We start from the raw sequence: 24,789 nt of genomic DNA, 5'->3' as shown, positions 1-24,789 counted from the left end.
CGAGGAGACAATGGCGAAAGCATGGGGAACCACGAGTTGCAGGTTTACAGCGGTGTCCAGGTGCGAACCTATACAAAATTATTCGATTTTTACTTAATTATATCATATTAATTAATATATAAGTATAAAAATTAAATAAGTAGTATGCGTTGTACCACCGATAATTTCTTTTCTAAGTTCGCCTAGCGGTGCCCAGTTGTGGGCTTCTGGCACGAGAGCTGCGGCGAGGCGCTCGCGCGGGGAAGCGGTCGCCTCGGCAGAATCCAAGCAGCGGCAGCATGCGGCGGCGTTTGGGAGGGAAGCGGCCGGCGCAGCAACTAGGGCTTCTTCGATCCGCGTCCGTGACTTAGGAGGTACACGCCCATCTGTCTCTCTGGTTGATTTACCGTGGCATTTCGGGGTGGATTATGCAGGCTGCCGCGAGGTCGATCTGTATGCATCCGATCCCACATCTGCTTGGTTGTGGGGGGGGGGGGGGGTGTCTTTCTAAGTTTAGGTCAAAATCTGATGCCAAATCAGGCTTCCACAGCATCCAGAACATCCAATTGGTTTGGTTGTGCAAATAGATTTTGCTCCAGTGGCTTGAACTGTACCTGTAGTTTTTGGTCAGAATGTGATGTCAAATCAGCTTCCAGAACATCCAATTGGTTTGGTCTGATGCTACTTAATTGGATAATTAAAAGGTGTGTGGCATGAATACTGATGCCACTACCGATCGATATTGGATTCAAAACAAAATAAAAAAGATATTTTACATTAGTACTCTTCCATACATGAACCTGTCAAATCTTTGCCTCATCTCACATGCATATTTGAGACTGCATGCTTGATTCTAAGGATCATGGTACAAACTTGCCCCATTTCTGGCCGCTCTCCGGGCAATGTCATGGAGCATGAGAGCCCTATTTTGACCAATGGAATGATACAACTCTCCATCACATTGGTAACACTGATACCATTTTGTAGTATTGTGGGATCAACAACGTCGTGAATATTATTGGGCAATGCTCTGCCAGCAAACTCATGTAGGGTTGTTCCACCATTAAATTTTTCATCAGTAGGACTTCTTCCTGTTACCATTTCTAAGAGAAGAATTCCAAAGCTGTAGACATCACCCTTGGTTGAGATATCTTCACTCATGCCGTACTCTGCATTTAGATCACAGAAGTCATATAGTTAGAAACCAGGCTCCACGTTTATCATTAAACAGAACGAACAACTTGTAAATTAGCTTATCTAACCTGGTGGAATATATCCAATAGATCCTTTTAGACAAGCCAAGCTTGTTGATGTATCTTGATGTGCATTTGACCTAGTATATACAAATCTTGCTAGGCCAAAGTCAGTGACATATGCAACCATATCAAGATCCAAGAGAATATTGCTGGGCTTCAAGTCACAGTGTATTACAGGCAATGTGCTTTGATTATGAAGATAATCCAAAGCAAATGCTACATCTAGGACTATATTAATTCTTTGGCTTAAAGTCAGAACTTTCTTCTCTGTGTGTTCATGGGTCTTTGGATGTAGCCACATATCTAGGTTCCCATTTGGTAAATATGGGAACACCAGGGCCTTGAAATCTGCCCCGTTTGAGTCCACGGAAGAGCATAAAGTAATGATTTTCAAAAGATTACGGTGGCGGACATTTCTTAGTGTTTCACACTCTGCAACGAAGCTCTTATGTGCTCCATATATACCAAGGTTAAAAATTTTGATGGCAACTTGATCTCCGTGAATCTGTAGATTTCCCTTATAAACCATTCCAAATGACCCTGAACCAATTAAGTTAGCAAAAGAGAATCTATTTGTGGCCTTTACAACATCTTCATATGTTATCTGCATGTGCTCAATCACCGGATTTACTGGTGTCTTTGCTTCAATTTTTTTCCTCAAAAGAATTTTAGTAAGACATAGCAAAGAGAAAACGACAAGGACACTTGGTATTACTATCTTTAGGGCTAGAACCAAAGACTTGTGCTTCCTTTTCTTGTCAATTAATGATGAACAAAGAGGCAAGCCATCTGTTGGTGTATTCATGCATAATCGATCATTTCCTTCAATTGATACCACTCCAATGTTGCCAAAAATACCGCCACTTGGGATTGCCCCTTCTAGACTGTTGAATGATAAATTTAGATTATGTAGAGAACCTAATGACGCAAGAAACTGTGGAATATTTCCTGACAAATTATTTTGAGAAATATCCATTTCCTTGATACCTACCAAGTTCATGAAAGATTGCGGAATATTTCCTACTAAGGAATTTCTTTGCATGCTGAGATATTCTAGAGCAAAACAGTGTCCAAGACTGGGTGGTATATTTCCAGATAACCTGTTGTTTGAAATTCTAAGAATATTCAGATTGAAAAGGTTCCCTACTTCCTCTGGTATGCTTCCAGACAAGTGATTGTGTGACAAGTCTAGCTCTTGAGAAAGTGAAGAAATTCTTAAGATCTTTTCTGGTATGCCTCCATCTAATGAATTGTGAGCAAGGTTGAGTATCAGCAGCTTTGAACAGTTCCCTATACTTTCAGGTATGCTTCCACTCAAGTTGTTCCGATCCAATTTCAGAGAATTAAGCTGAACAAGGTTACCAGTATTATCTGGGATTTGGCCAGAGAGTTTGTTTTGTGCAAAGGATAGAACTCCCAATTTGCTTAAATTTCCAATACTTGGTGGTATACTACCGGAGAATTGATTGTAATCCATGTACAGTTTGGTGAGGCTCTTAAGATTGCCTATCTCCGATGGTATATGCCCTGAAATTTTGTTATCTCTTATCCACAATGACTCAAGACTTCTGGAAAGATTCCCAAAAGAATTTGGAAGGTTGCCTTGGAAATTGTTCCCATCCAACAGTAGCTCAGTCAGTCTGAAGCAATTTGAGAGTGATGAGACAAAGCCCCAGTCTCCTGCTTCTAACATGTTATATGCCACATCAAGGGTATCCAACTTTGTCAATGACCCAAAGAGTGGCATGATCCCAGTTAGCTTGTTGTCGGCTAGGTTAAGGTATTGCAGCTGGGTTGCATTGAGGAGAGAAGTTGGGATAGAGCCCTCGAACTTGTTAGCTGAGAGCCCCAAGCTCTCAATATTTGGGAGTGTATAGCCGATGTCGGGAGGAATCCTTCCAGTTAGTGAGTTGTTTGATACCCCAAGAAATGTCAGGGATGACATGTTGAAGAGACATGGTGGAACTGCTCCAGAAAAGCTGTTTGAATTCAGGGCCAATTTCTGTAGTGTTGGAATGTGGCATAAGCTCTCTGGGATGCTCCCATGTAAATCATTTTGTGTAAGACGAAGATAAATTAAGGAGGAAAGGTTCCCTAGAGAGGAAGGTATTGTTCCTGTGAGATTGTTGTACCCTAAATCAAGACTTTTCACCTGTGGGGAGATGGCAGTAACAGGTGGCATAGAACCAACAAAATTGTTATATTGGAGGTAAATGACAGTAAGTGACGAAATGCTGAGCAGAGCCTGTGGGAGTTCTCCACTGAGACTGTTGCTGTCAAGCCAAAGTTTTTCGAGAGATGAACTATTCATCAAAGCCTTTGGGATCCCCCCTGTGAGTGCATTCCTCCCGAGATCAACACTTGTGAGTGAAACTCTGCTCCCTAGAGACGGTGGTATATTACCCGAAAGTCTGTTGTTGGCTAGGAGTAGTTTCTGCAACTCAGGAAGATCCCCAAAAGCAGAAGGTATGCTCCCTTGGAGTTTGTTGCTACCAAGGTTAATCTTCTGAAGATGTATGCATTGGCTTAGGCTAGATGGGATCTCTCCATGGAGGGAATTGCCCTGCAGAGTTAGGCTCTGAAGTTGTGCACATGAAGAGAGCTCTGATGGAATGTTACCTTCTAGGGAGTTCATGCTGAGGCTGAGGTTGGTGAGTTGCCTCAGGAGGCCAAGCTCGGATGGTATCATGCCATGGAAGCTATTGTTCGACAACTCGAGCCTCGCAAGCGAGGTGATGTTGGCAATGCAGGGTGAGATTGGGCCTGCGATGCCCTCAGATGCGAGATCTATAGCAATGACATGACGAGGGGGCCGTGTGCTACATGTGACCCCATGCCAGTTACAGGGATCCAAAGATGCATTGCTCCATGAGGATAAGGCCTCGGTTGGAGCTGAGATCTGTGACCTGAAGCAAAGGAGAGCTCGGCGATCAGTTTCAGTTTTGTCAGTAATGGCTAATGGTAGGAGGCAAAACAGGGCGAACAGATGAAGGCAAACGACGCCTGTAGAGAAGAAGACACTCAAAGAAGCCATTGCTACTTTGAAAGCTACAAAAGATTGTCCTTTTAAAGAGGATGGCTTTGCACGGGTGTAACACCTGAGGGCTGATCTGAATGGTTAAGCATACATGCATAATGCTTAAGATATGGTGGTGGCACAAGGAGGATGCAGGAGCCCATGGTTTGTACAGGCTGAATCTTTTGGAAGCTGCAGAGCCGTCCACATTTGTACAAGCTGTTGCTGTTCAGAGTTTCAGACCAAGCCAACGAGATGGCGCCAAGTCACGCGGTTATGCCAATGCCAGCAGAGCTCTCACCCCCAAATTACCACGTTAATTAGATAAATTGCCAGTTTGCCACATTAATCAAAGAAGAGAACATACGTACCGTTTGATCTTGGTTGCTTCAGATTATATAATGGTGCAGGATTACCAATATACATTGTATAAAGCACAACCGTATTCAGTAACCAAAACTGATCAAGATATTTGCACACAAAATACGACTATATTTATGGGTAAAAAAAGAGTTGTGTATGAAATTCAATTCTAATCTTCAAAATCTAGCTAGCTCCGTGTGAAACTGCGCCAAAGAATCTTGAAGTTTGACTGAAGCGAGATCGATCTCCTAGCGAGAGAAAAAACAAAAAAAACAAAACCACCGACCACGTTTTTTTTTGGTTCTTTTCATAAGTTAGCCCTGTCATTATCTCCCTAATGCATGATTATGCCCTGTCTGAACGCGTGCTTTTGCCCTAAATTAGCATGTATGGACGCACGCTTAATAGGCGTTTACAGTTGGCTACGTCCATTCATCAACCAGCGACCTGACTAGAGGGCAGATGCAGCTTGCATGTGCATATGCTACGACAAAGCAAAACCCATACAGTTATATATTAGACTCTGTTATTATCTTAGACATTTTTATCTCTAAGACTCTTGACATATACACTAGTATAAAGTGCTTCTTCGAGGGACTGGTCTGGAGGCACTCATCTCATCTCATCTCATCTCATCTGTCATTAGAGCATAGTCGTAGATACTAATGGCACCTGTCAACTGCTGCGCAGCAGACCCGCCGCCGGCAGCGGCTGTGCCTTGCAGCGATCCTCAGGCTCGCCGCGTCCCCGAGATTCCGGCCGTCGCGTGCGGCTGTTCTCCGGCTGCTCCGTCAGCCGCCGCCGCTGCCGGTGACCCAGGTAGGTTTAAGCTGGGGGGATTTCCCTCTCCTGAAACTAACTTATGTTCCAGCGAACAGTCTGCTAGCCAAAATCAGGGAGGAGGCCAGAACATGGGCCTTCGCGGGAGCGAAACACCTGGACAAATGGCTTACCTTTTAATTCTTTCGGCCCAAAGGCCTTAAACCTGTATTTTTCCTTGTTCATATACAGTTTTTACTACATCTCTGTTCAATGAAATTGGCAGCTTGCCGGCTCGTTCAAAAAAGAAACTAACTTATGTTTTTCCTGGGTCATTTCCCATTTAATTAGTGCCCCATTGTTGTTGATCCAGGCATATCCTTTCTGGAAGCTCCAATTCACAATGGGGTTGATCCCAAGATCCCGGACAATAGGCCCACAGCTGCTCCATCCATGTCCATTTTGGAAGATACACGGCACCCCGGTAAGGATTCTACGGTTCCTGACGGAAGGCCCACCCTTGCTCCGGGTATCTCGATTCTGGAAGACACAAAACACAACGGCAAAGATCCTAATGTTCCTGATAATAGACCCACAGACGTATCCATCTTAGGAGATGCAGGTAAGGATCCTATGGTTCCTAGCAAAAGTCCCACGGTATGACAGGTGGGCCCCCACACCCTTGCCGTGTGTTTGGATCGTGTAAACCTGTAAATTCTCGGGCTGCTGTGAAAGTTGTTGTCGCTAGAGCGGATGAATTTGGCAGGAACTTTTGAGTTTGAATTCAAATAAAATAGTTCGGCATAGTTTGTAATTGTCTAAAGAGCTTTTTTACTATCCTTGAAAAAGTACCTTAAGGTATCGCACTTTTTAGTGTAAAAAGTATGGTAGATACTGAAAATTTATACTAAAATTCTTGTTACTTTGAGATACTTTTTAACTACGGTAAAAAAACCCTTCTGAATGTAATTAGTCAAAGCGTTCCAGGGGGTTACCATACACGCGCGTTGAAACGAGACCGGGGACGTAAAGGTGTAATCTTTCCGTTTTTACTCTAAACAAGAGGGAATTTTCATTAAACATCCGGAAGCTTTATGCATAAGTAGTCAATTTTCACACTTGAGACTTTACAAGGTTAAAAGTTCTACTCTAAAGTTATTGAATTTTATATATTTTTCAGTTGCGTCTTAGAAAACATGTACCCTTTCTTCAATCCGATAACGGCATTGACTTTTTTAAGTATATATTTGACTATTTATCTTGTTCAATTATTGATGTAAATATGTAAAAATATAAGTTATGCTTAAAGTATATTTAATAATAAATTAAGTAATAATAAAATAAATAATAATTATATATTTTTTTAATAAGATGAATGGTTAAACTCGTGGCTAAAGTTAACAATATCATATATTAAAAATCAGGGGTGGTATGAATCTTCATTCTCTATGTTTCTTGCGAGCACGTTTCCTAAACTGTCTAGTTACCTAACGCATATTCCCTCGTTTTCCACTAACACATTTCTCAAACTGCTAAACAGTATATTTTTTTATAAAAACAAATTATAGGAGAATTTCTTAATAAAATCATATGAATCTATTTTCAAGTTTTTTAATAGCTAATAATTAATTAATTATCAGTTAATTCGCTGCTACGTTTTACGTGCCGATCACTAACCTGGCAAAAGAACATGCCCTGTATCTAACATCAAATAGAGAAGGCGGCATGCATTGCATTGAACAGGTAAGGAGCAGAGAACCGAACTATCGAACATAGTTTCCTAATTAAAAACCACGCCCGACCAAACGCACAAAATCGAGACAAGTATATGAACTTGTGCTTGAACTTGTGCTCGTAATTACTTGAGTAGCCGGTGTGGGCAGTTCGGCATGAGACTGACATATCAAGAAACTCATCACAAAATCCAAAAATTTTGAATTCTGGGCCAGGACGACGAGCAAAATACTTCGAGTTGATCAAATATATGATCACACGCCTAGCTATCCTGTAATCTTTCCAAGTTTTATTTATAAAGCAAAGTTTGCTGTAGGATACTCAAAATTTATGTAATTTGCTGGCCGACATCTAAAAACATGACAGACAGAGACACGTTAAAGAAACTGGTAATTTGTTAGAGGACATTGTAACTATTATTTTATTATTTTTGACCAAACTAAAGAGAGAAAACATATTGATTTAATTCAGCAGAAATGATGAATTTGCTAGTCATGTCAACACATGTCAAACATAAAAAAGGTATTCTCATGAAAAAAAAAACATTGGATCTTTTAACAATGATAAAAAGAAATTATTCCCTCCGGCGTTATTGACTTTTCTATACACATTTGTCCATTTGTCATATTCAAAGAAATTTGTGTAGTTGCAAACAATAAGACTTTCAACATGTCAATCATTTTATGGCTATTCGTTTAAGAGGAAAAACAAATAATTTGGATTCCTTAGAATTAATTTCTACGAGTATCATCCAATTCATATGAATGAAGGATATGAAAGCCAAGGAAAACTTTCTTTCCTAGAAATTGTAGGGACACCAGAAAGAAAATTTTATATCGACTCTAACCTCCTGAACAAGTTTGTTATGTGTACATATTCCTTCATTTTTTCCATTTAGGCCCCGTTCAGTTCCCTAAAATTTTTGGGATAAAGATCACATCGACACGTACAGTCACACATTTAAAGTATTAAACGTAGTCTAATTACAAAACAAATTTCAGATTCCGCCTGAAAACCACGAGACAAATCTTTTGAGTGTAATTAATCTGCCATTAGCACATGTTTGTTACTGTAGCACTTATGGCTAATCATGTACTAATTAGACTTAAAAGATCCGTCTCACATTTTCCCTATAACTGTATAATTAGTTTTAATGTTCATGTATATTTAATGCTTTAGGGGATTTTTGGGACAAGGGACTAAACTTTAGCCTCTTGTCCCATGAAATGTATGAACACTTATTTAATAATAAGTAAAAGTAGACTATTAATAAAACCCATCCATAATTTTGGACTAATTCAATACAAATCTACTGAGTCTAATTAATCTATGATTAGCCTATGTGATGCTACAGTAAACATGCTCTAATTATAGATTAATTAGGCTTAAAAAATTTGTCAAGCAAATTAGCTCTCATTTTTGTAGTTAGTTTTATAATTAATTTATGTTTAATATTTATAATAAGTATCCAAACATCCGATGTTTAATATTTATAATAAGTATCTAAACAACCCTTAATTAGGTGTCTAAAGATTTGATATAATGTTTTTTAGGAAAAGTTTTTAAAAACTAAATGTAGCCTTTTACTATGGAATTATTTGAAGAAATATTATTTCTTTTATAGAAAATCGCAAAACTGTAGGCAGTTAGAGAGAAATCGCGAAAATAGCATCGGGTCGAACAGGAAAATATCAATACGGCTTTGTCGAACATGGGAAGAGCGACAGTTCGTCCAGTCGAACTCCCCACGATCGACCTGGACCCACTGGCCGGCCGGGAGAGGACAGTCGAACTGCAGACCACCGATAGGCCTTCCCCACCCCCTGTCGATCTCGACAAGTTCGACTGGGCCCCCGACCTATCGTTCTTTGGCTGTGCGACAGGCCGACCCCGTGAGCCTGTGGCTATTCTCCTGCATCAGCTCACCCTAACCAGTGCACCTGGCAAACAACAATCTCACTGAGGGGGTATCGACGAGTCGAGTGTAGTGTAGGTGAAGGACACCTAACCAAAAACTAAAAACAGGAGGGGAAAAATTAATTAGGTCTTGTTTAGTTTCTAAATTTTTTTCCAAAAACATCACATCAAATTTTTAACATCCAAATGAAGCATTAAATATAGATGAATCAAAAAACTAATTGCATAGTTATAGAAAAAATCTTGAGACGAATCTTTTGATCCTAATTAGCCTATGATTAGCCATAAGTGCTGCAGTAACCAACATGTTCTAATGACAGATTAATTAGGCTCAAAAGATTCGTCTCGCGGTTTCTAGGCTAACCGTGAAATTCGTTTTTTTATTCGTGGCCAAAAACCTCTTCCGACACCCGGTCAAACATTTAACGTGACACTTCTCCCAAAAATTTTCTTAATCTAAACACCACCTTAGTTTTAGTCAGAGGGAAAAGAAAGGTGCTTTTGAGTCAGCTGTCAAAGGCAACATGGTACTAAATGCAAAATCTTTAGTTCACAGTTCGTAGTTGACAGGCCCTGTCGTTCGTGGGTAGGACGATAGGGATCCCGTCAAACTCCCATAGTTCAACAGGTATCAGTAGTTCTTCGGCCATTTGACAGGATCCTACAGGGTTCACGACCCCGCGATTACCGCAGCGGTAACCACGGTAACCGTGTGGTCCGTGAGGCAGTAATCGAGTTTAAATTTAAGAAGAATTTAAAAATTTTGAAGAAATTTAATGGAAAAAATATATGTTGCATAGGTTGATATATAGTGTAGTTTTGTCAAATAAATTCATGAAATAATATATTTTTGGTGTTATTAAAAATCATAAACGAGAATTTTAGGAAATAAAATTTAAAAATAGCCTATTGCAAATAATATTTCATAGGAAGATGGTTAAGAATATTTTGTGTTGAGTCACTGTTAATTTACACTAGACACTAGAGTACATAATGTTAAAATATAAATATATATCGACGGATATATGAAAAATATATATGGAGAAAAATTATTCGTGCATGTTAGTGCATACATAATAGTTTTATTCGTAATTACGGGTAATAGGTATAGTTGTAACGCAACAATCAAAATGAAGTTATTGTTACTTCTTATTGTTGTGAATTATTTGATGAAATGGTGATATGACGGTGTATGTTTGTATGTTGCAATATCAAAAATTTAGAAAATGTCCCGTGAAAATTTTCTTGTTTTCCCTATAACATATCATATTTTTCCTATGTCATAAATATAGGCACAAAATATTTTTCCTATTTTTCATGTATTTTTTTTAGATTTTTTAAAGTTTTTTGCATTTGACATTACACCCACGGTCTCCTCGCGGTAACCGCGGTTTCGGCCGAAAAACCGCACGGGAAACCACGGTTACCGTGGTTTTCATGCGCTGTTTCAGCAATTACTTACCGCGGTTACCGTGCGAAACCGCACGGTAACCGTGAAAAATCGAGCGGCAAGCTGCGAAAACCGCGCGAGTTTAAATTCAAATTTTTTGTATTCAAATTTATCACGGTTTTTGTGATTTTTGCGGTTTCCGTGCAGGATCCGCGAGAGCACGGTAGCACGGTTTTGGCGGTTTACGCTGTAAGTGAAACCCTGATCCCTATCGCTCTTCCACTGTTCGACAGGGAACTAGTTTGACGATTTTTGAGCCTTTTAGCCCTATTCGTTTTAAAGGAATTGCAAAGAAAAAGTGTAGAAATATGAAATCCCGTGAACTGTATACTGTAGCAACGTTAGTTTCAAAGGAATGCACCTAAGGAATACTATAGGAAAATTTCCTATCTCTCCACTATAGAACGCAAAAAATAGGAAAAAAAGAATCCACTCCAACCTCACTTCACAATACTAGAGGAAAAATTCCTGTGTTTCTGAATCCTATAGGTTTGCACATGCATTCCTATCATATTCCTATTTCTAAGTTTTAGAATCCTACGAACCGAATAAGCCCTTACTATGTGTGTTATAAGGAGGTGTTTAGATTGAGAAAATTTTTGGAAGAAGTATCACGTCAAATGTTTAACCAAACGTCGGAAGGGGTTTTTGGATACGAATGAAAAAACGAATTTCACAGTTAGCCTGGAAACCACGGGACGAATCTTTTGAGCTTAATTAATCCATTATTAACACATATTGGTTACTGTAATAATTATGGCTAATCATGGACTAATTAGACTCAAAGGATTCGTCTCAACATTTCTTTCGTAACGGTGCAATTAGTTTTTTTGGTTCATGTATGTTTAATGTTTTATTTAGGTGTCAAAAATTCGTTGTAATGTTTTTTAAAAAAAATTGAAACTAAACAAGCCTAATTCTCCGAACCAGACCAGACCTTACCGTGAATTTTACGCAAGAGTTGGACACTTGCGTCAGAATTTTTAGACCAACCCTACACGGGCGGCGGGCCTAGCCGCCTAGGCCTAGCCTGCCCGGCCAGCTCGCACGGCGCGGCAGCCGACGACGGCGGCGCCCCGCCCGGTGAGCACGCCGCAGACACCAGACAGCCGGCCATCCCCTCACAAGGGCATTGCACGCTCGTGGCTGGTGCTGGTCCTGTGCTGACCAACGTTGTTTTGGTTTGCGGCTTCGCGGCAGCTAGAAGGTGCGCCACCCCCCTTCCCTCCGTTATCTATGATTGCTTGATCTATATGCCCATCTTGTTTGGTGCGAACTGGGCGGGTATGAGATTGGTTGGGCTAGTTTTGTTTTTGTATTGTTGGGGTCATCGTTCGAGTTTGAGGTTTTTGCAATCTGACCTAACAAATCCAGCTTTTGCAAATGTCAAACTGGGCTTCAATTGGAGTTTAGTGTGCAAATCGGTTACCCTTTGATTGGTGCTCATTAAAATGTTCAACACATTTTTTTTTATCTTTTGCGCGAAACTTTTAATAGATGTTTAGGAACATATCCTTATAAGATGCAAATGAAAATGGAGATGACAGCCAGCTAAAACGCTTTCATTTGAATAGAACAACAAATGTTTTGTTGATGCTTTTGTTTCATGCACCGTGTACGATTGATCTTAAGAAATTAAGCAGGAACATGTCCCATTTCCCATTGGTCCTTAGGAGATGCCACGGAGCAATAGAGACCTATTCTAAAAAAGGAAATTAATGAGGCAGTTCTGCATATCACTGTTTATAGGGGAGTATTTGTGGTAATAATAGCTGGTATAACCAACAAAGCTATTCTATTGGAGGAAAATGGCAATCAGTTATGAAGTATTGAATAGATAGTCTGGTAGTTCAAAACATAGGCATACCTGCGCAAGCTTCCAATAATGTCACTAACCATACTGCATCCATAAACACATATCCCACAGGATGTTATATTGGTACATTATATTTTTCTATACATGAAACAGAACCTGCTAAATCTTATTTCAATCTAAGATGACTGCATGAGGCTGCGTGCTTGATATCAAGAATCATTGTAGCAACTAGTCCCATTTCAGGCCGTTCGTTGGGCAGTGACATAGAACACGATAGGCCTATTCTGACCAATGGAATGATACAATTCTCCATCACATCGGTCGCATTGAGGTCGTCTTGTAGCACTGTTGGATCAATTACCTTGTAGATATTATTGGGAAATGCTCCATCAACAAATTCATACAGGGTTGTACTGCCATTGAACTTTTCATCAGTTGGGCTGCTCCCAGTTATAATTTCTAATAAAAGAACTCCAAAACTGTAGACGTTGCCCTTGGTTGAGGTATCTTTGCTCATGCCGTACTCTGCATTAGATTTAGGGAGGTTATAAAACTATAGGCTAGGCTCTGTTTTTCTATTTTTTTTATAGAAGTAATAAAGAACAAACTGAGTAAAGTTTAGAAGTGAGCTTATCTACCTGGTGGAATGTATCCGACTGATCCTTTTAGGCAAGCCAAACTTGTTGTAGTATCTTCATGCGCAGTCAATCTATTATATACAAATCTTGCTAGGCCAAAGTCGCTGACATGTGCAACCATTTCAAGATCCAAAAGAATGTTGCTTGGCTTCAAGTCACAATGTATTAGTGGAGATGCGCATTGGTTATGAAGATAATCTAAAGCAAATGCTATATCCATGGCTATATTAACTCTTTGAGTACTAGTTAAAACCTTCCTTTGACTAAGTTCATGGGCCTTTCGATGTAGCCATGTATCTAGGTTCCCATTTCGCATGTATTGGTACACCAGCGCCTTGAAATCTGCTCCAGTGGCATCCACTGATGAACATAAAGTCATGATTTTCACAAGATTTCGATGACGGACATTTCTTAGTGTTTCACACTCTGCCATGAAGCTCTTATGTGCTCCATATGTACCAAGGTTAAAAATCTTGATGGCAACTTCCTCTTCCTGAAGCTCTAGTTTACCCTTATAAACCGTTGCAAATGATCCCGAGCCAATTAAGTTATCTGAAGAAAACATATTTGTGACCTTGGCAATGTCTTCATATGTTATATTCTTCAACAAGTTATCATTACATTGTGGCAAATTTAGCTTCACCTGTTTTATCTTCCTCCAAAGATATAAATAAATGATAGCAACAGAAATAATTGGTATTGCTATGACGAGGACAAGAACCAAAGACTTGTGTCTCCTTTTCCTGTGAACCTGTGTTGAGCAAAGAGGTATACCTTTTATTGATGTTCTTGCACACAAGCCACTATTCCCTTCCATTGATACCACACTAGCATTACGAAATATATTGCCTCCTGGAACTTCTCCATCAAAATTGTTAAACGATAAATTCAGATCATATAGTAAGCTGAAGTTTCCCAGAAAATCTGGTATTTTCCCAGACAAGTTGTTCTGTGAAATATCCATCTTCTGGATGCCTACCATGTTCTCAAAAGAATTTGGTATGCTTCCTACAAATAAGTTGCTTTGCATCTCAAGAGACTCCAGAACAACGCACTTACCGAGAGTGGATGGAATGTTACCAGACAATTTGTTGTTTGCGATGCTGAGCTTTTTAAGATTAATGAGATTTCCAACTTCCTCTGGTAATCCTCCAACCAAGTTATTGTGTGATAGGTCCAACTCTTGGGAAAGTGAAGAAATTTTGAAGATTCGATTTGGTATTCTCCCATCTAGTGAGTTATGGGCAAGGTTGAATATATTGAGGTGAGTACAATGCTCTAGGGTCGCAGGTATGCCTCCACTGAAGTTATTCCCATCCAACTTCTGGTCAGTTAGCTTAACAAGGTTGCCAATTGTATCAGGGATTTGACCTGATAGCTTGTTTTGGGCTAAGGCTAGAACAACCATGTTATGCAAATCTCCGATTGTTGGGGGTACATTACCAGTCAACAGATTATAATCCATTTTGAACATCTGCAAGCTCTTTAGTTTGCCTATCTCTGGTGGTATATACCCAGAAATTTTGTTGTCTCTTAGGGACAACCTCATGAGACTACTTGAAAGATTGCCAATGGAGTGTGGCAGTTTACCTTTGAGATTGTTCCCATCAATGCATAGTTCAATCAATTTGGAGCAATTCGATAGTGAATTAATAAAGTTCCAGTCAGCTGCTTCTAGCTTGTTCCATGACAAAGTAAGTTCCTCCAAATTTGGCAATGATCCAAAGAATGGAACAAGCCCAACAAGGCTATTGTTGCTCAAGTCAAGGAAACGTACGTGGGAAGTGTTCAGAAGAGTTGGTGGGATTGGGCCTTTGAACGTGTTACTGGACAGAATTAATGTTTCAATATTTGGGAGTGTGTAACCTATGTTTGATGGTAATTCCCCAGTGAGTGAGTTACTTGCCATGGAAGCTGTTGTCAGGGTTGACAAGTTGAAGATAGACGGTGGAACATGCCCAGATATGTTGTTCACATTCAAGTTCAGCAGACCTAGTTTTGGAATATGACCTAAACTATCTGGGATGCTCCCTCTTAAATTGTTCCGTGTAAGACTTAGATCAAGTAGGGAGGAAAGATTTCCTAAAGAGGGAGGTATTGTTCCAGATAGTTTGTTACCCCCTAAGTAAAGATAGTTTAAAGGGAGAGAGATGGCAGTAACAGGTGGTATAGAGCCAACAAAACTATTCTCGTTGAGGTAAATAGCAGTAAGAGATGAGGAGTTGAACAAAGCCTTTGGGATTTCTCCGCTAAGAAATTTTTTCCTGAAGACAAGTACTTGAAGAGATGAACTATTCACCAACGACTCTGGGACGCTCCCTGTGAGAACATTGCTCCCGAGATCAACATATGTGAGCGAAAGTTCACTTCCTAATGACGTTGGTATGCTGCCGGTGAGCCTGTTACTAGCAAGAACAATTATTTGCAGCCTCGGAAGGTTCTCAAAACCAGAAGGGATCCCCCCCTGGAGCTTGTTCTGGCTGAGGTTAATCTCTTCAAGATGATTGCATTGGCTGAGGCTAGCTGGGATTTCACCTTGGATGGAATTGTTTGACAAATCTAGGACTGCAAGTTGGGAACATGAAGAAAGTTCAGAAGGGATGTTACCTTCTAGAGAGTTCATGCTGAGGCTGAGGTTCTTGAGTTGGCTGAGTAGGCCGAGCTCAGATGGTATGCTGCCATAGAAGCTATTGTTTGATAGCTGCAGCCTTGTAAGAGAGGTAAGGTTGGAAATGCAAGGTGATATGGAGCCAGAGATGCCTTCTGATTTCAAGTCTATTGCAGTGACACGACGGGGAGATGGTGTGCTGCAGGTGACCCCATGCCAACTGCAGAATTCCAGGGATGCATTACTCCATGAGGCTAGTACCCCAGCTGGACCTGAGATCTGGGACTTGAAGCAAAGCAGATCTTGCCGATCATTTTCAGTTTCATCACTTATAGCTAATGGTAGATTGAGAAAGATAGTGGACAGACAAAACCAAACAAGGCCTGAAGGCAAGGCGCCCAAACATGCCATTTCTTCTGTGTGGCTAAGCTTCTATGGAGATGGAAGCATGCTGTGCAATAGCAGTATCTGTGATACATAAATACTCCTATGGCACTTGGTGACGTCCAGTCCAATCTATGACACGGTGGAAACTTGGATGATCCGCGCACACACGCATTTGTAATTCAGCTCTTTTTGTTTTTACTCAACCGATTGACTATATAATATTACTTGAGGTTTTGTTTGAAAAAGATATTAATTGGGGCCTGTAATCGTTGAATCTTGTACTATATGAAGTAGCAGTAGTTGTCAAGTAAGCCTTGCAACTGGATTGTTTATTCTGTTTTGATATTTCTAGTTGTTTTTGACAATGTATTGGTATTCTAAATCTATATTTCATTGTGATTTTCTATTAAAGTATATATAAGAATAAATAAATATTTAATTTTTTAAAGTACTTTTTATGACTCATCTATGCATGTCGTCCTATTGTTTTCAAACTAAATGTTTTAAATTTATTAATAGTCAAAGCCTTAAGATTTTAATTATACTCTTGTCTAAAACAATAAGAATTATTGATAATTAAATTAGTTGGGGACTTGGGGTGTGACCTAACTACATATTTTCCAGTTCAAATAAAAAAGTTGCCAGTTGCTATATATTTATGCCACCATATGGGCAAATGGGCAATGGACAACGTCAGTCTATAGTCCTCAAATGAATTTATCTCTTAGGAAGTATTGGATGAAACTATATTGTTCCCAACTGTACATTCATGTATGTCTTATAACACTCGTATTAATAAAGGAATGAATAAATTTTCCTTACAGTTACCCCCTTGGATAAAATTATACTATTCACGAGTTTATATTCATACATATTTTCATATCACTAGTATTAATAAAGTAATAGATAAATTTTCTATGAAATGCAATCAAATTAATAATAAGTAAATACATATTGGGAACTAAACTGATTTTGGTCGAATAATATATAAGTTTTAGACACTATATATGTAGCAATTGGAGTGTAGTGGTGGGGGATCTTGTACGAGTCCCAACCACTTGTTTCAAAATTAATCATGTCCATTGTCCATAGATTAATGCTTAACTTCACACTTCAGTAGTTCAGTACAGACTGAGAAGTCTACCCGTCAGTAGGAATGCATGCCTTCAGTTTTTTTGACCAAAGTCAGGAACAGAAGAACTTGATCTCGTATTTAGCAAACAAAATCCGAACGCATGCTTCCATTTGTCTTTTAGTAATGAATCAGTGGGCATGATTAATTAGCGGCATACTTTTTAGCAATCAATGTATGAATCTGTGCATGTGATTAGACCATATATTCACTATTCATTGACTAGGATGATGTCGTAGAATTAAATAAGTTATTATTTAAGATGAAAAATGATGTGACAAGTGATTAAATGAAGAAAGAGAAAGAAGCCATGAGTTACATACTTGCATGAGATAGTTTATACACAACACTCAAAACATGATGAGAGATAAATAATTCTAGTACTAGTTTCCTGATGACATGAGAATATAAAAATCATCACCAGAGTGTCTTGTATTAGAAATGCTCTCAGCATGTCACTATTATCGTTGCGCGCGTGGCGACCGGCTCAAGTGGTATCTACTCCAGCTAATATATATATATATATATATATATATATATATATATATATATAAGCACATAGATAAATAACGTGAAAATTGACTGCTTTCAATCTCGATGCAGTCATCTATTGAAGTCTACGAGTGAACTGTACATGCTAATACGATCACTTGCAAATGCAATATTCCATTCACTAGGACAGAAACATCAGACGGGATCTCTTCATCGCTCCTAGTTATTCATTTAAATCCACCACTAACAATAGATTTACTTCAGAAAATTAATTATTTGTGAACTGGTCCCGGTGATGCATCCAAGTCGTCAGTTCACTCTTTGCCTTCGCCCCACGCTATTAGAGTTTGTGTTGGATATACACATAAAGTCGGCTATAGTTTAGTACTTAGAGTTGTAATAGGTGTAATAAAAGATTAGAGTCAAACCGCTCTGTTAATAAAGAGAGATCTACTGTGATTGTACGCTGTTAGAGTTTGTGTTCAATACAAGCATAAAGTCGGCTATAGTTTAGTACTTAGAGTTGTAATAGGTGTGTCGACGATTGACGTTGGCAATGAACTTATAAGGTGACTACTGAGCTCGGAACTCGATGGTTAGGATGAAGAAGTCAATTTACGCAGGTTCAGGCTCTTGGCTAGGTGAGACCCTGTTTGACGATTGTATTGGATGTGTATGACCATATCCCCTGTGAGGTGCCCCCTATCCTCTTATATAGTGGGGCATAGGGCTTACAAATATGGTAGAGTCATAATCTGATAAGACTAAGATCTATCCTAACTCGGATCCGGTACGTGCGGCATGCAATCCGATAATTACCAAACTCTGGTTGATACAGTATAGATATAAACTCCTTCCTATTCGGCACCCTACGACCGTATGTGCTCATATAATCTACGGATACCCCTAGTATAGGTATCCTACAAGGTGTGATAAATATTAGAGTCGAACTCTATCTTAGGCTCTCTTTTAATAAAGAGACAAATCTACTGTGACTGTACGATGACTAAGGCAACTTTAACATAACTGAGAGTATGACTGGCTAGTAGCATTACTGGTCGATGGTCCCTGATATCCAGATACACTATAATACGCTGGATAGAGGAGTGTCCTTAATTAGCGCCTCAAGGATTAGGCTTCAGCTAAACCTTGTTAACAAATATTGTGGCTCGGTGTCTTCGTCAGTTTTGGATCTAGATGTTATATAATATACTTTTGTATTCAGTTTCGGCTAGTTATTGTGGGATTGGTTTTATAACAGGTATATCAAAGCTTAGCGATGGAGGGAGATCCATGGATATAGGTGGCGCTCCACAATGTAGCAATTGCACAAGATATCTAGAGAATGACATGGATGCATGGTGCAGCATGGCAGTGATCAATGAAATTTGATTGGTGGAGTCGAACACTTCGGACGACAACCTGAATTGTCCAATGTGCTGCAATCAACAAGGAGGTGAGTAAACTTGGTGCTCGGATTGATGATGGCAAAGACGATCGACATTCTCAGTTGGTGGAATCAAACACTCCGATCGAGGTGGCCCAGGCCTTTCAACGAGCTGCATTCAGTAGTGAAATGGTTAGACATAATGCTCGAGTCGTTTGGTGGGTAGGAATATAGCATGTTGTTTCATTAGCTTTGATCAGCAGTTACTCCCTCTGTTCGTAATGTAAGACTTTCTAATATTGTATAGATTCATATGGATGCTAGTGAATCTGGACATATATATAAATTATATACATTCATCGATGAAAGAATTTATACAAGACTAAAAAGTCTTACAATATGAAACAGAGGTAGTAGATTGGTGGTTCATCAATCAGAATTTGGAGCAGCTCATGGTGGAGAAACAATGATGGTGACGAACTTTGGGTGGGTGGAGGAGCATGGTCTTAGTGTGGTGATCTGTAAGTGTTAATGGAAATCAATGCATGCCGACTCTAGTGACAAGAGGCGGGAATCGGTAGGGAGGTGGAAGAGACCATCCTTGCAAGGGGGCAATGGCAGCTCCTTGATCGGAGGTTGGCAACTACCTTGCCTAAGGTAGTAATGGTTTTTCCCACAACATCAGGGCTGGTGTAGGCGGTGATTAGGGAAGCACGAAGGAGTAGTAGTGATGGTTGCCCCACCGACAAGATTAGCACAGACGACAGAGGCTTCGTGGGTAAGAGCCTGTGGATACCTGTACTAGGGGAATTCATAATCTGTGTATGTATGTGTAGGTTAGGGGGTACCGAATAGGAAGACAATATTATATGTACCCGATCGGCTAGGAGTTTTAGTAATATCCGGATTGCATGCTAAGAATACCGGACCCTACCATATATGTACATGATAGATCTTAGTCTTATTAGATTAGGACTCTATTTGTAAGCTCTATCCCCCATTATATAAGGAGAAATGGGTCATCCCTAGGGACATGTCATATTCAGATATGCTATTTCCTAGTCGATCTATACATAATCGAATACAATCGCCAAGTAGGAATAGGGTATTATCTCGCATACCGAGAGCCTAAACTTAGGTAACCCCGTATCTTCATCTAATTATTGATCTTTGCACCTCGCTAGCCACCTCATATATTACTGCCGATTCAAATCATCAATAAAGCCCTTCCATAAAGAAGACGACAATGTATCTCCCATATGGCAAGAAGATCAAGGCAACCTCTAATAAATATTGTTGATGGAGTTAACATTGTTTTTTGGCAGTACACGATATATCCAAAGATATGCGAGTCAACATGCTACAGATATATGAACTATGCAGCACAAAAGGAAGAAGAGCAAGCTATTATGATAATTTCTTTAGATGATTCAAGGAAATAGTGTTTTTTCTAGAAGTATGATTGGTCCAGTATAGGGATGCGAGAAACATGGATGTTGGATTTGTTATCTTTGTTCATATCACACCAAGGAAAAAAGGGTTATCTTTGTATCGGTCTGATAAGTGTGAATTTGTCAATTCAATGATGACATTGGTAATCTAGCTATACAGTAAATAAAATCAAATTTAAGACGAAAGGTAGAGTTGAATGTATCCTTTGGGAAGTCGATTATGTGCTTGCTAAGGAGGAATCTAGTTTCGGTTGGCAAGATGACTACGATGATAGAAGAAAAGGTGGAGCACTTTTGTAGGTTGACTCTAGAGGATGAAATTGTAGAGGATAGTGGAGTCTCTTGATAGCAGCAAACCTAGTGCAGGATTGTGGAGCAGCTCGGTATGAACTGCAGAGAAGGAACCAACTTAAGTATTGCTAAACGAAGGTTCGCGCAACAAACAAATTTAGGTTGATGTGGTATATTCTCCAAGTTGGAGATAGTTAGAGTTTATATCAAATATATGTACAAAGTCGTTTACAGTTTAAGACTTGAAATTATAATAGGTGTAGATAGAGTTAGAGTCAAAAGTTGCCCTTAGGCGCTCTCTCTCTTGATAAAAGATGGACTTATTACATCAACTAAGGTTACTTTAGCATAGGTGAGGGACGACATGCTGACAGTGATACCGGTTGATGATCGTTGATACCTAGTGCCCATAATCAATGCCCTAGGAATTAAGCTTTCGCTAAACCTCATAAACAAGTTTTCATAACTGTTTCTGCTCCTATCCAACAGAAAGTATAGACATTATTAAATTTCATGTGAATGATACAACTACATGTATAGAGTTTGTACTTTCTGTTGGAAGAGAAAAGAAATATATATAGAGGTGTTTCTACACCTTAGACGTGAAGGGAGTAGCTACACCTGGTAGTAGGATAGAGGCTTCCTATATATATATATACACACACGTTAATCAATAGAAAATCTAGACGTAGCTAAAAAATCTTACGATATAAAAGAGAGAGAATAAGTTTTCAAATAAGATAGTTCAAACATAGATCTAAAAATTAACAGCATCGAATAAAACAAAAAAAACGGAGGCAGTAGATATGAACGCATGCTCTTAGTCAAGTGGTCTGTATATGTACCTTTTGGAGACTTGACACATCGATCATTTGACGCCATGAAATCTGAAAATTTGGGTTTTGGGTTGACCGAAGAGTAATAGTACTGCCCAGTTGGATGACCATTTCTGTTTCTCCACCTCGTTTTTGACTCTGAACTTTAACCTCTATGCCAGCCATGCGCATTATCCGGTTGCGAGGTGTCACGTACGATAAACCGGTCTGCTCGATCGGTAGATGAAACGCATATATAAATAGCCGTAGAACGAAGCGAATTAAGAGAATGATCAGTAGTCATCTCATCTCGTGTGTGCAAACGTTATCCGTAGTCACGATAAACGCAGTACAGACGGCCAAAGAAGAAAAGGATATAGATGGCACCCGTTATCAGTGCTGTGGCAGCCGCTACTCCGGCCGCCGGGAACGTTCCCGGCGGCGACCCGCCTCCGGCGCCACGGCCTGCTGCTGCTCCTGCTGTCACGCCTCCAGTCGCTCTAGGTGTGCACGGTACTTGTGTCTGAATTAGGGGCAGAGCGAGCAACAAAACAGAGATGGTGTCATTTACTTTTTTTAAAAAATATTTTAACCGTTGTGGGCGCCTTAGTCTGGGTTTATGATAAAATTAAATTAACTCTAGCTAAAATGTTTCTAGACCGGGTTTGTAGGAATCCCTGGCCCCTCGCACAACGTAGCTCCGCCCGTGCTCTAGATGAAACTCATTTGGATCAAAGGGCTTTTGGAGAAAAAATGTAGAGATATCGAATCCAAAGAAATAATTTTGGTATGAGTCGTTTGGTTTGTAGGATTGCTTCCAAACAAAATTATACGATAGGAAAAAAATATTTCCTGTTTTGGAGGAATTCTAGCATGGGATTTACCTCATGTTTTGAAATTCCTTTGACATTTTCAGTGCATGTTCTCTCCATTATCTCTTTAACCGATTAGCATATCATCTCAAGTGCTAATCTTAAATCTCTTATATGTTCATGTGATACGTTCAGACACGTTGCAATTCTTGTAATTTATGTTTCAAAGAAGTCCTAACTGGTTCATCTTTGAATTGCAGTTATAATTTGTCCAGAGCAACCAGTCCTTGTCGTAGAACACAATGGGTTAAGCATAGAACTGACGATCAACGCCGGGGTCCGTCCGCTGTCACCCAGCACCGAGTCCAAGCCTCCTGCATGTAACGCTAGCCTTCTTGCTTTGCCTGTGCCATACCGTCTATTGTTGCCATCGTGATGTGCTACTTTTTTCGTACTCAAGAGAGGTATCATAATTTCTAGCGTAAAACTTGGTACTTCGAGATATCACAATTTTACGCTAAAAATTTATTACCTCTAAATATATTTTTTTTTTCATAAACCATCGTTAACTACTAATATACATGACCGGTTTCGCTTTGGCTGACAGTTACCCTGTGTGCCCTAGTTCGTAATCCTGGTCACGAACCTCCTCCTCCTGATCTTGGGGCTCGAGGTAACACATGCTTCGAAAAAAGATAAACTTCAAGTAACGTAACATTACTAATTTGATATAGCATCTATTTTCATATGATAGTATTATACTTCAATTGTTATAATGATTTAATAAACCTCGCAGCAAGGTGTGTGAGGTAATTTTAATTCTAATTAATATTTATATGACGGATTCCGTTGTTGCTGATGATCTGCAAGGTTGTTCCAAGCTCTAAACAACAATGAACCTGCTGCTCTTCTCCGGAACATATATACCTTCGACCAATTTCCTTACTGTAAACACCCATGAGGTAGACGCTGTCCCGGCACCGGAGAAGCCATGCATCAGTAGCAAAAGGGGGCGAGGATAATAATTTGTCCGGTGTGTATCCACATGGAAGATTGACGGGCCCTTTGCAGCTTATTTTCCATAGCTTAGCCCTCAACTTGTAAGGGCATGTATAACATTGAGATAATAGTTGCTTATATACATATCCATGATAGGTTAATCATCCTATATGACATTATTAACTTAAAAACAACTTAGACGTTGTCTTTTTGTTTGTCTAATGCTCAGACATGTGATCTTTTTTGGAGAAAAACTTAATCCATTGGTTGTGTATAACAAACACAAAATATAAAAAAATGATGTATTAAATATTGTACCGGCAATCAACTAGATAACTCATTATATAATTTATCTGCTTAGCTATTTATATGTATCAAATAAACAACAGTTATTTGTATATGTCCTAAGCCATAGCGAATTTTAAATTTTTAAATCTATTTTGCCACCTTTATCATTAATTTAGCCTTGGTTTTTTACTGCTGAAACAAACAAATAAAAATCTTAACTGAAATTACATTTCATTGCTACAGTCATATGTTTTCGACTAATAAAGCCACATAACCCAACGACCCACCTATAAATCATAGTTTTGCGAGTTAACAAGTTAACCAGCTTAAATGATTTGTGCGTGCGTTAGTGTGTCGGCTCATTGTGGACTTTCTGCGTAGGCGTCCCGTCATCTAAATCCATAGTAGTTTTGATGCATAGATCAAAATTGATTGGTTTTAAGAGTTGAAGTATCAAAACCGAGCGGTTTAATAATTGAGACCGAAACCAAATCGACGCTATAGGTGTGGAACAAATTAACTGTGTATTTTTCTTTAAAAATGTATGCATATATTTTCGCTTCTACTCATGCTAGCTTATAAGCCAAAATTTAAATTTTTATCCATATATTTGTGGTTGATGGGTTTTTTTTTACAAAAGTTTATTTTCCAGTCTTGGCTTTCAGATCGTTAATAATACATATATAAAAATTTTATTCACATGTATTTTTTATTTAAAAATATGCCTTTAAAAAAGCCAAACCTACCAGATTAAATTCAATACAAAGGAAATTACTGAGATGAAAACAAAGAAGATTTTCTGGTCTTAATATGGCTAGATTTCACATGGCGCATTGGTGTGGGACTGTGTTAACAAAATATTATGGTTTTTGGGAGACGTGAAAAGCAAAGAAGAAGCCAATGAACAGGGAGAATTGTACGTGTTGGTGGGGCTATGCTGCATAACAATTTAATTGGGTCATATATAGAATTTTTTGGGGAAATATTATTCTTTTTATGGAAAATCAAAAAATTTAGAGCCCATCCACGAAAAATCGCTAAACTAGTGGCCTATCAAACAACCCTAGATTGATAGGCGCATGTTTGAACCGTGGAAGGGCGACAGGCCCTATCACCTTGGCTCAGAATGGCCTATCGAACTGCAGGACATCGATAGGCCAACGTTTGACAGGCCCTCCTGTCCAGGACCTGTCGAACTG

The 24,789-nt window shown here is 39.3% G+C and overlaps 3 protein-coding genes across 3 annotated transcripts; 1 reads left to right on the top strand and 2 right to left on the bottom strand.

Annotated features, from left to right (window-relative positions):
* LOC107304313 lies at positions 1-6,191 on the top strand. The gene is made up of 3 exons (XM_015837913.1): positions 1-60; positions 178-353; positions 5,747-6,191. The coding sequence occupies exons 1-3, from the start codon at positions 11-13 to the stop codon at positions 6,034-6,036; spliced, it is 516 nt and encodes a 171-aa protein (XP_015693399.1). The 5' UTR covers positions 1-10; the 3' UTR covers positions 6,037-6,191.
* Positions 723-4,329, bottom strand: LOC102705171 (receptor kinase-like protein Xa21). The gene is made up of 2 exons (XM_015837914.2): positions 1,242-4,329; positions 723-1,148 (listed from the first exon to the last, which is right to left on the bottom strand). The coding sequence occupies exons 1-2, from the start codon at positions 4,267-4,269 to the stop codon at positions 796-798; spliced, it is 3,381 nt and encodes a 1,126-aa protein (XP_015693400.1). The 5' UTR covers positions 4,270-4,329; the 3' UTR covers positions 723-795.
* A 6,061-nt stretch (positions 6,192-12,252) lies between the features above and the next one.
* LOC102704900 (receptor kinase-like protein Xa21) lies at positions 12,253-15,976 on the bottom strand. The gene is made up of 2 exons (XM_006657028.3): positions 12,929-15,976; positions 12,253-12,815 (listed from the first exon to the last, which is right to left on the bottom strand). The coding sequence occupies exons 1-2, from the start codon at positions 15,945-15,947 to the stop codon at positions 12,457-12,459; spliced, it is 3,378 nt and encodes a 1,125-aa protein (XP_006657091.1). The 5' UTR covers positions 15,948-15,976; the 3' UTR covers positions 12,253-12,456.
* Positions 15,977-24,789: the final 8,813 nt, after the last annotated feature.

The sequence above is a fragment of the Oryza brachyantha genome, chromosome 6 (assembly GCF_000231095.2).
Source record: "Oryza brachyantha chromosome 6, ObraRS2, whole genome shotgun sequence".
Lineage (NCBI taxonomy): Eukaryota > Viridiplantae > Streptophyta > Magnoliopsida > Poales > Poaceae > Oryza > Oryza brachyantha.
The sequence above is the reverse complement of the archived record's forward strand: the minus strand, read 5'-3'. Positions and strand labels throughout refer to the sequence as shown.

Excerpts from the sequence above, each read along its gene's own strand:
- LOC107304313 (XM_015837913.1), top strand. The coding sequence starts at position 11 with ATGGCGAAAGCATGGGGAACCACGAGTTGCAGGTTTACAGCGGTGTCC. Across the intron at positions 61-177 it reads AGGTTTACAGCGGTGTCCAG|TTCGCCTAGCGGTGCCCAGT; the intron begins GTGCGAACCTAT and ends TTCTTTTCTAAG. Across the intron at positions 354-5,746 it reads CCGCGTCCGTGACTTAGGAG|GCATATCCTTTCTGGAAGCT; the intron begins GTACACGCCCAT and ends TTGTTGATCCAG.
- LOC102704900 (XM_006657028.3), bottom strand. The coding sequence starts at position 15,947 with ATGGCATGTTTGGGCGCCTTGCCTTCAGGCCTTGTTTGGTTTTGTCTG. Across the intron at positions 12,816-12,928 it reads AGTCGGATACATTCCACCAG|AGTACGGCATGAGCAAAGAT; the intron begins GTAGATAAGCTC and ends AATCTAATGCAG.
- LOC102705171 (XM_015837914.2), bottom strand. The coding sequence starts at position 4,269 with ATGGCTTCTTTGAGTGTCTTCTTCTCTACAGGCGTCGTTTGCCTTCAT. Across the intron at positions 1,149-1,241 it reads TATTGGATATATTCCACCAG|AGTACGGCATGAGTGAAGAT; the intron begins GTTAGATAAGCT and ends ATCTAAATGCAG.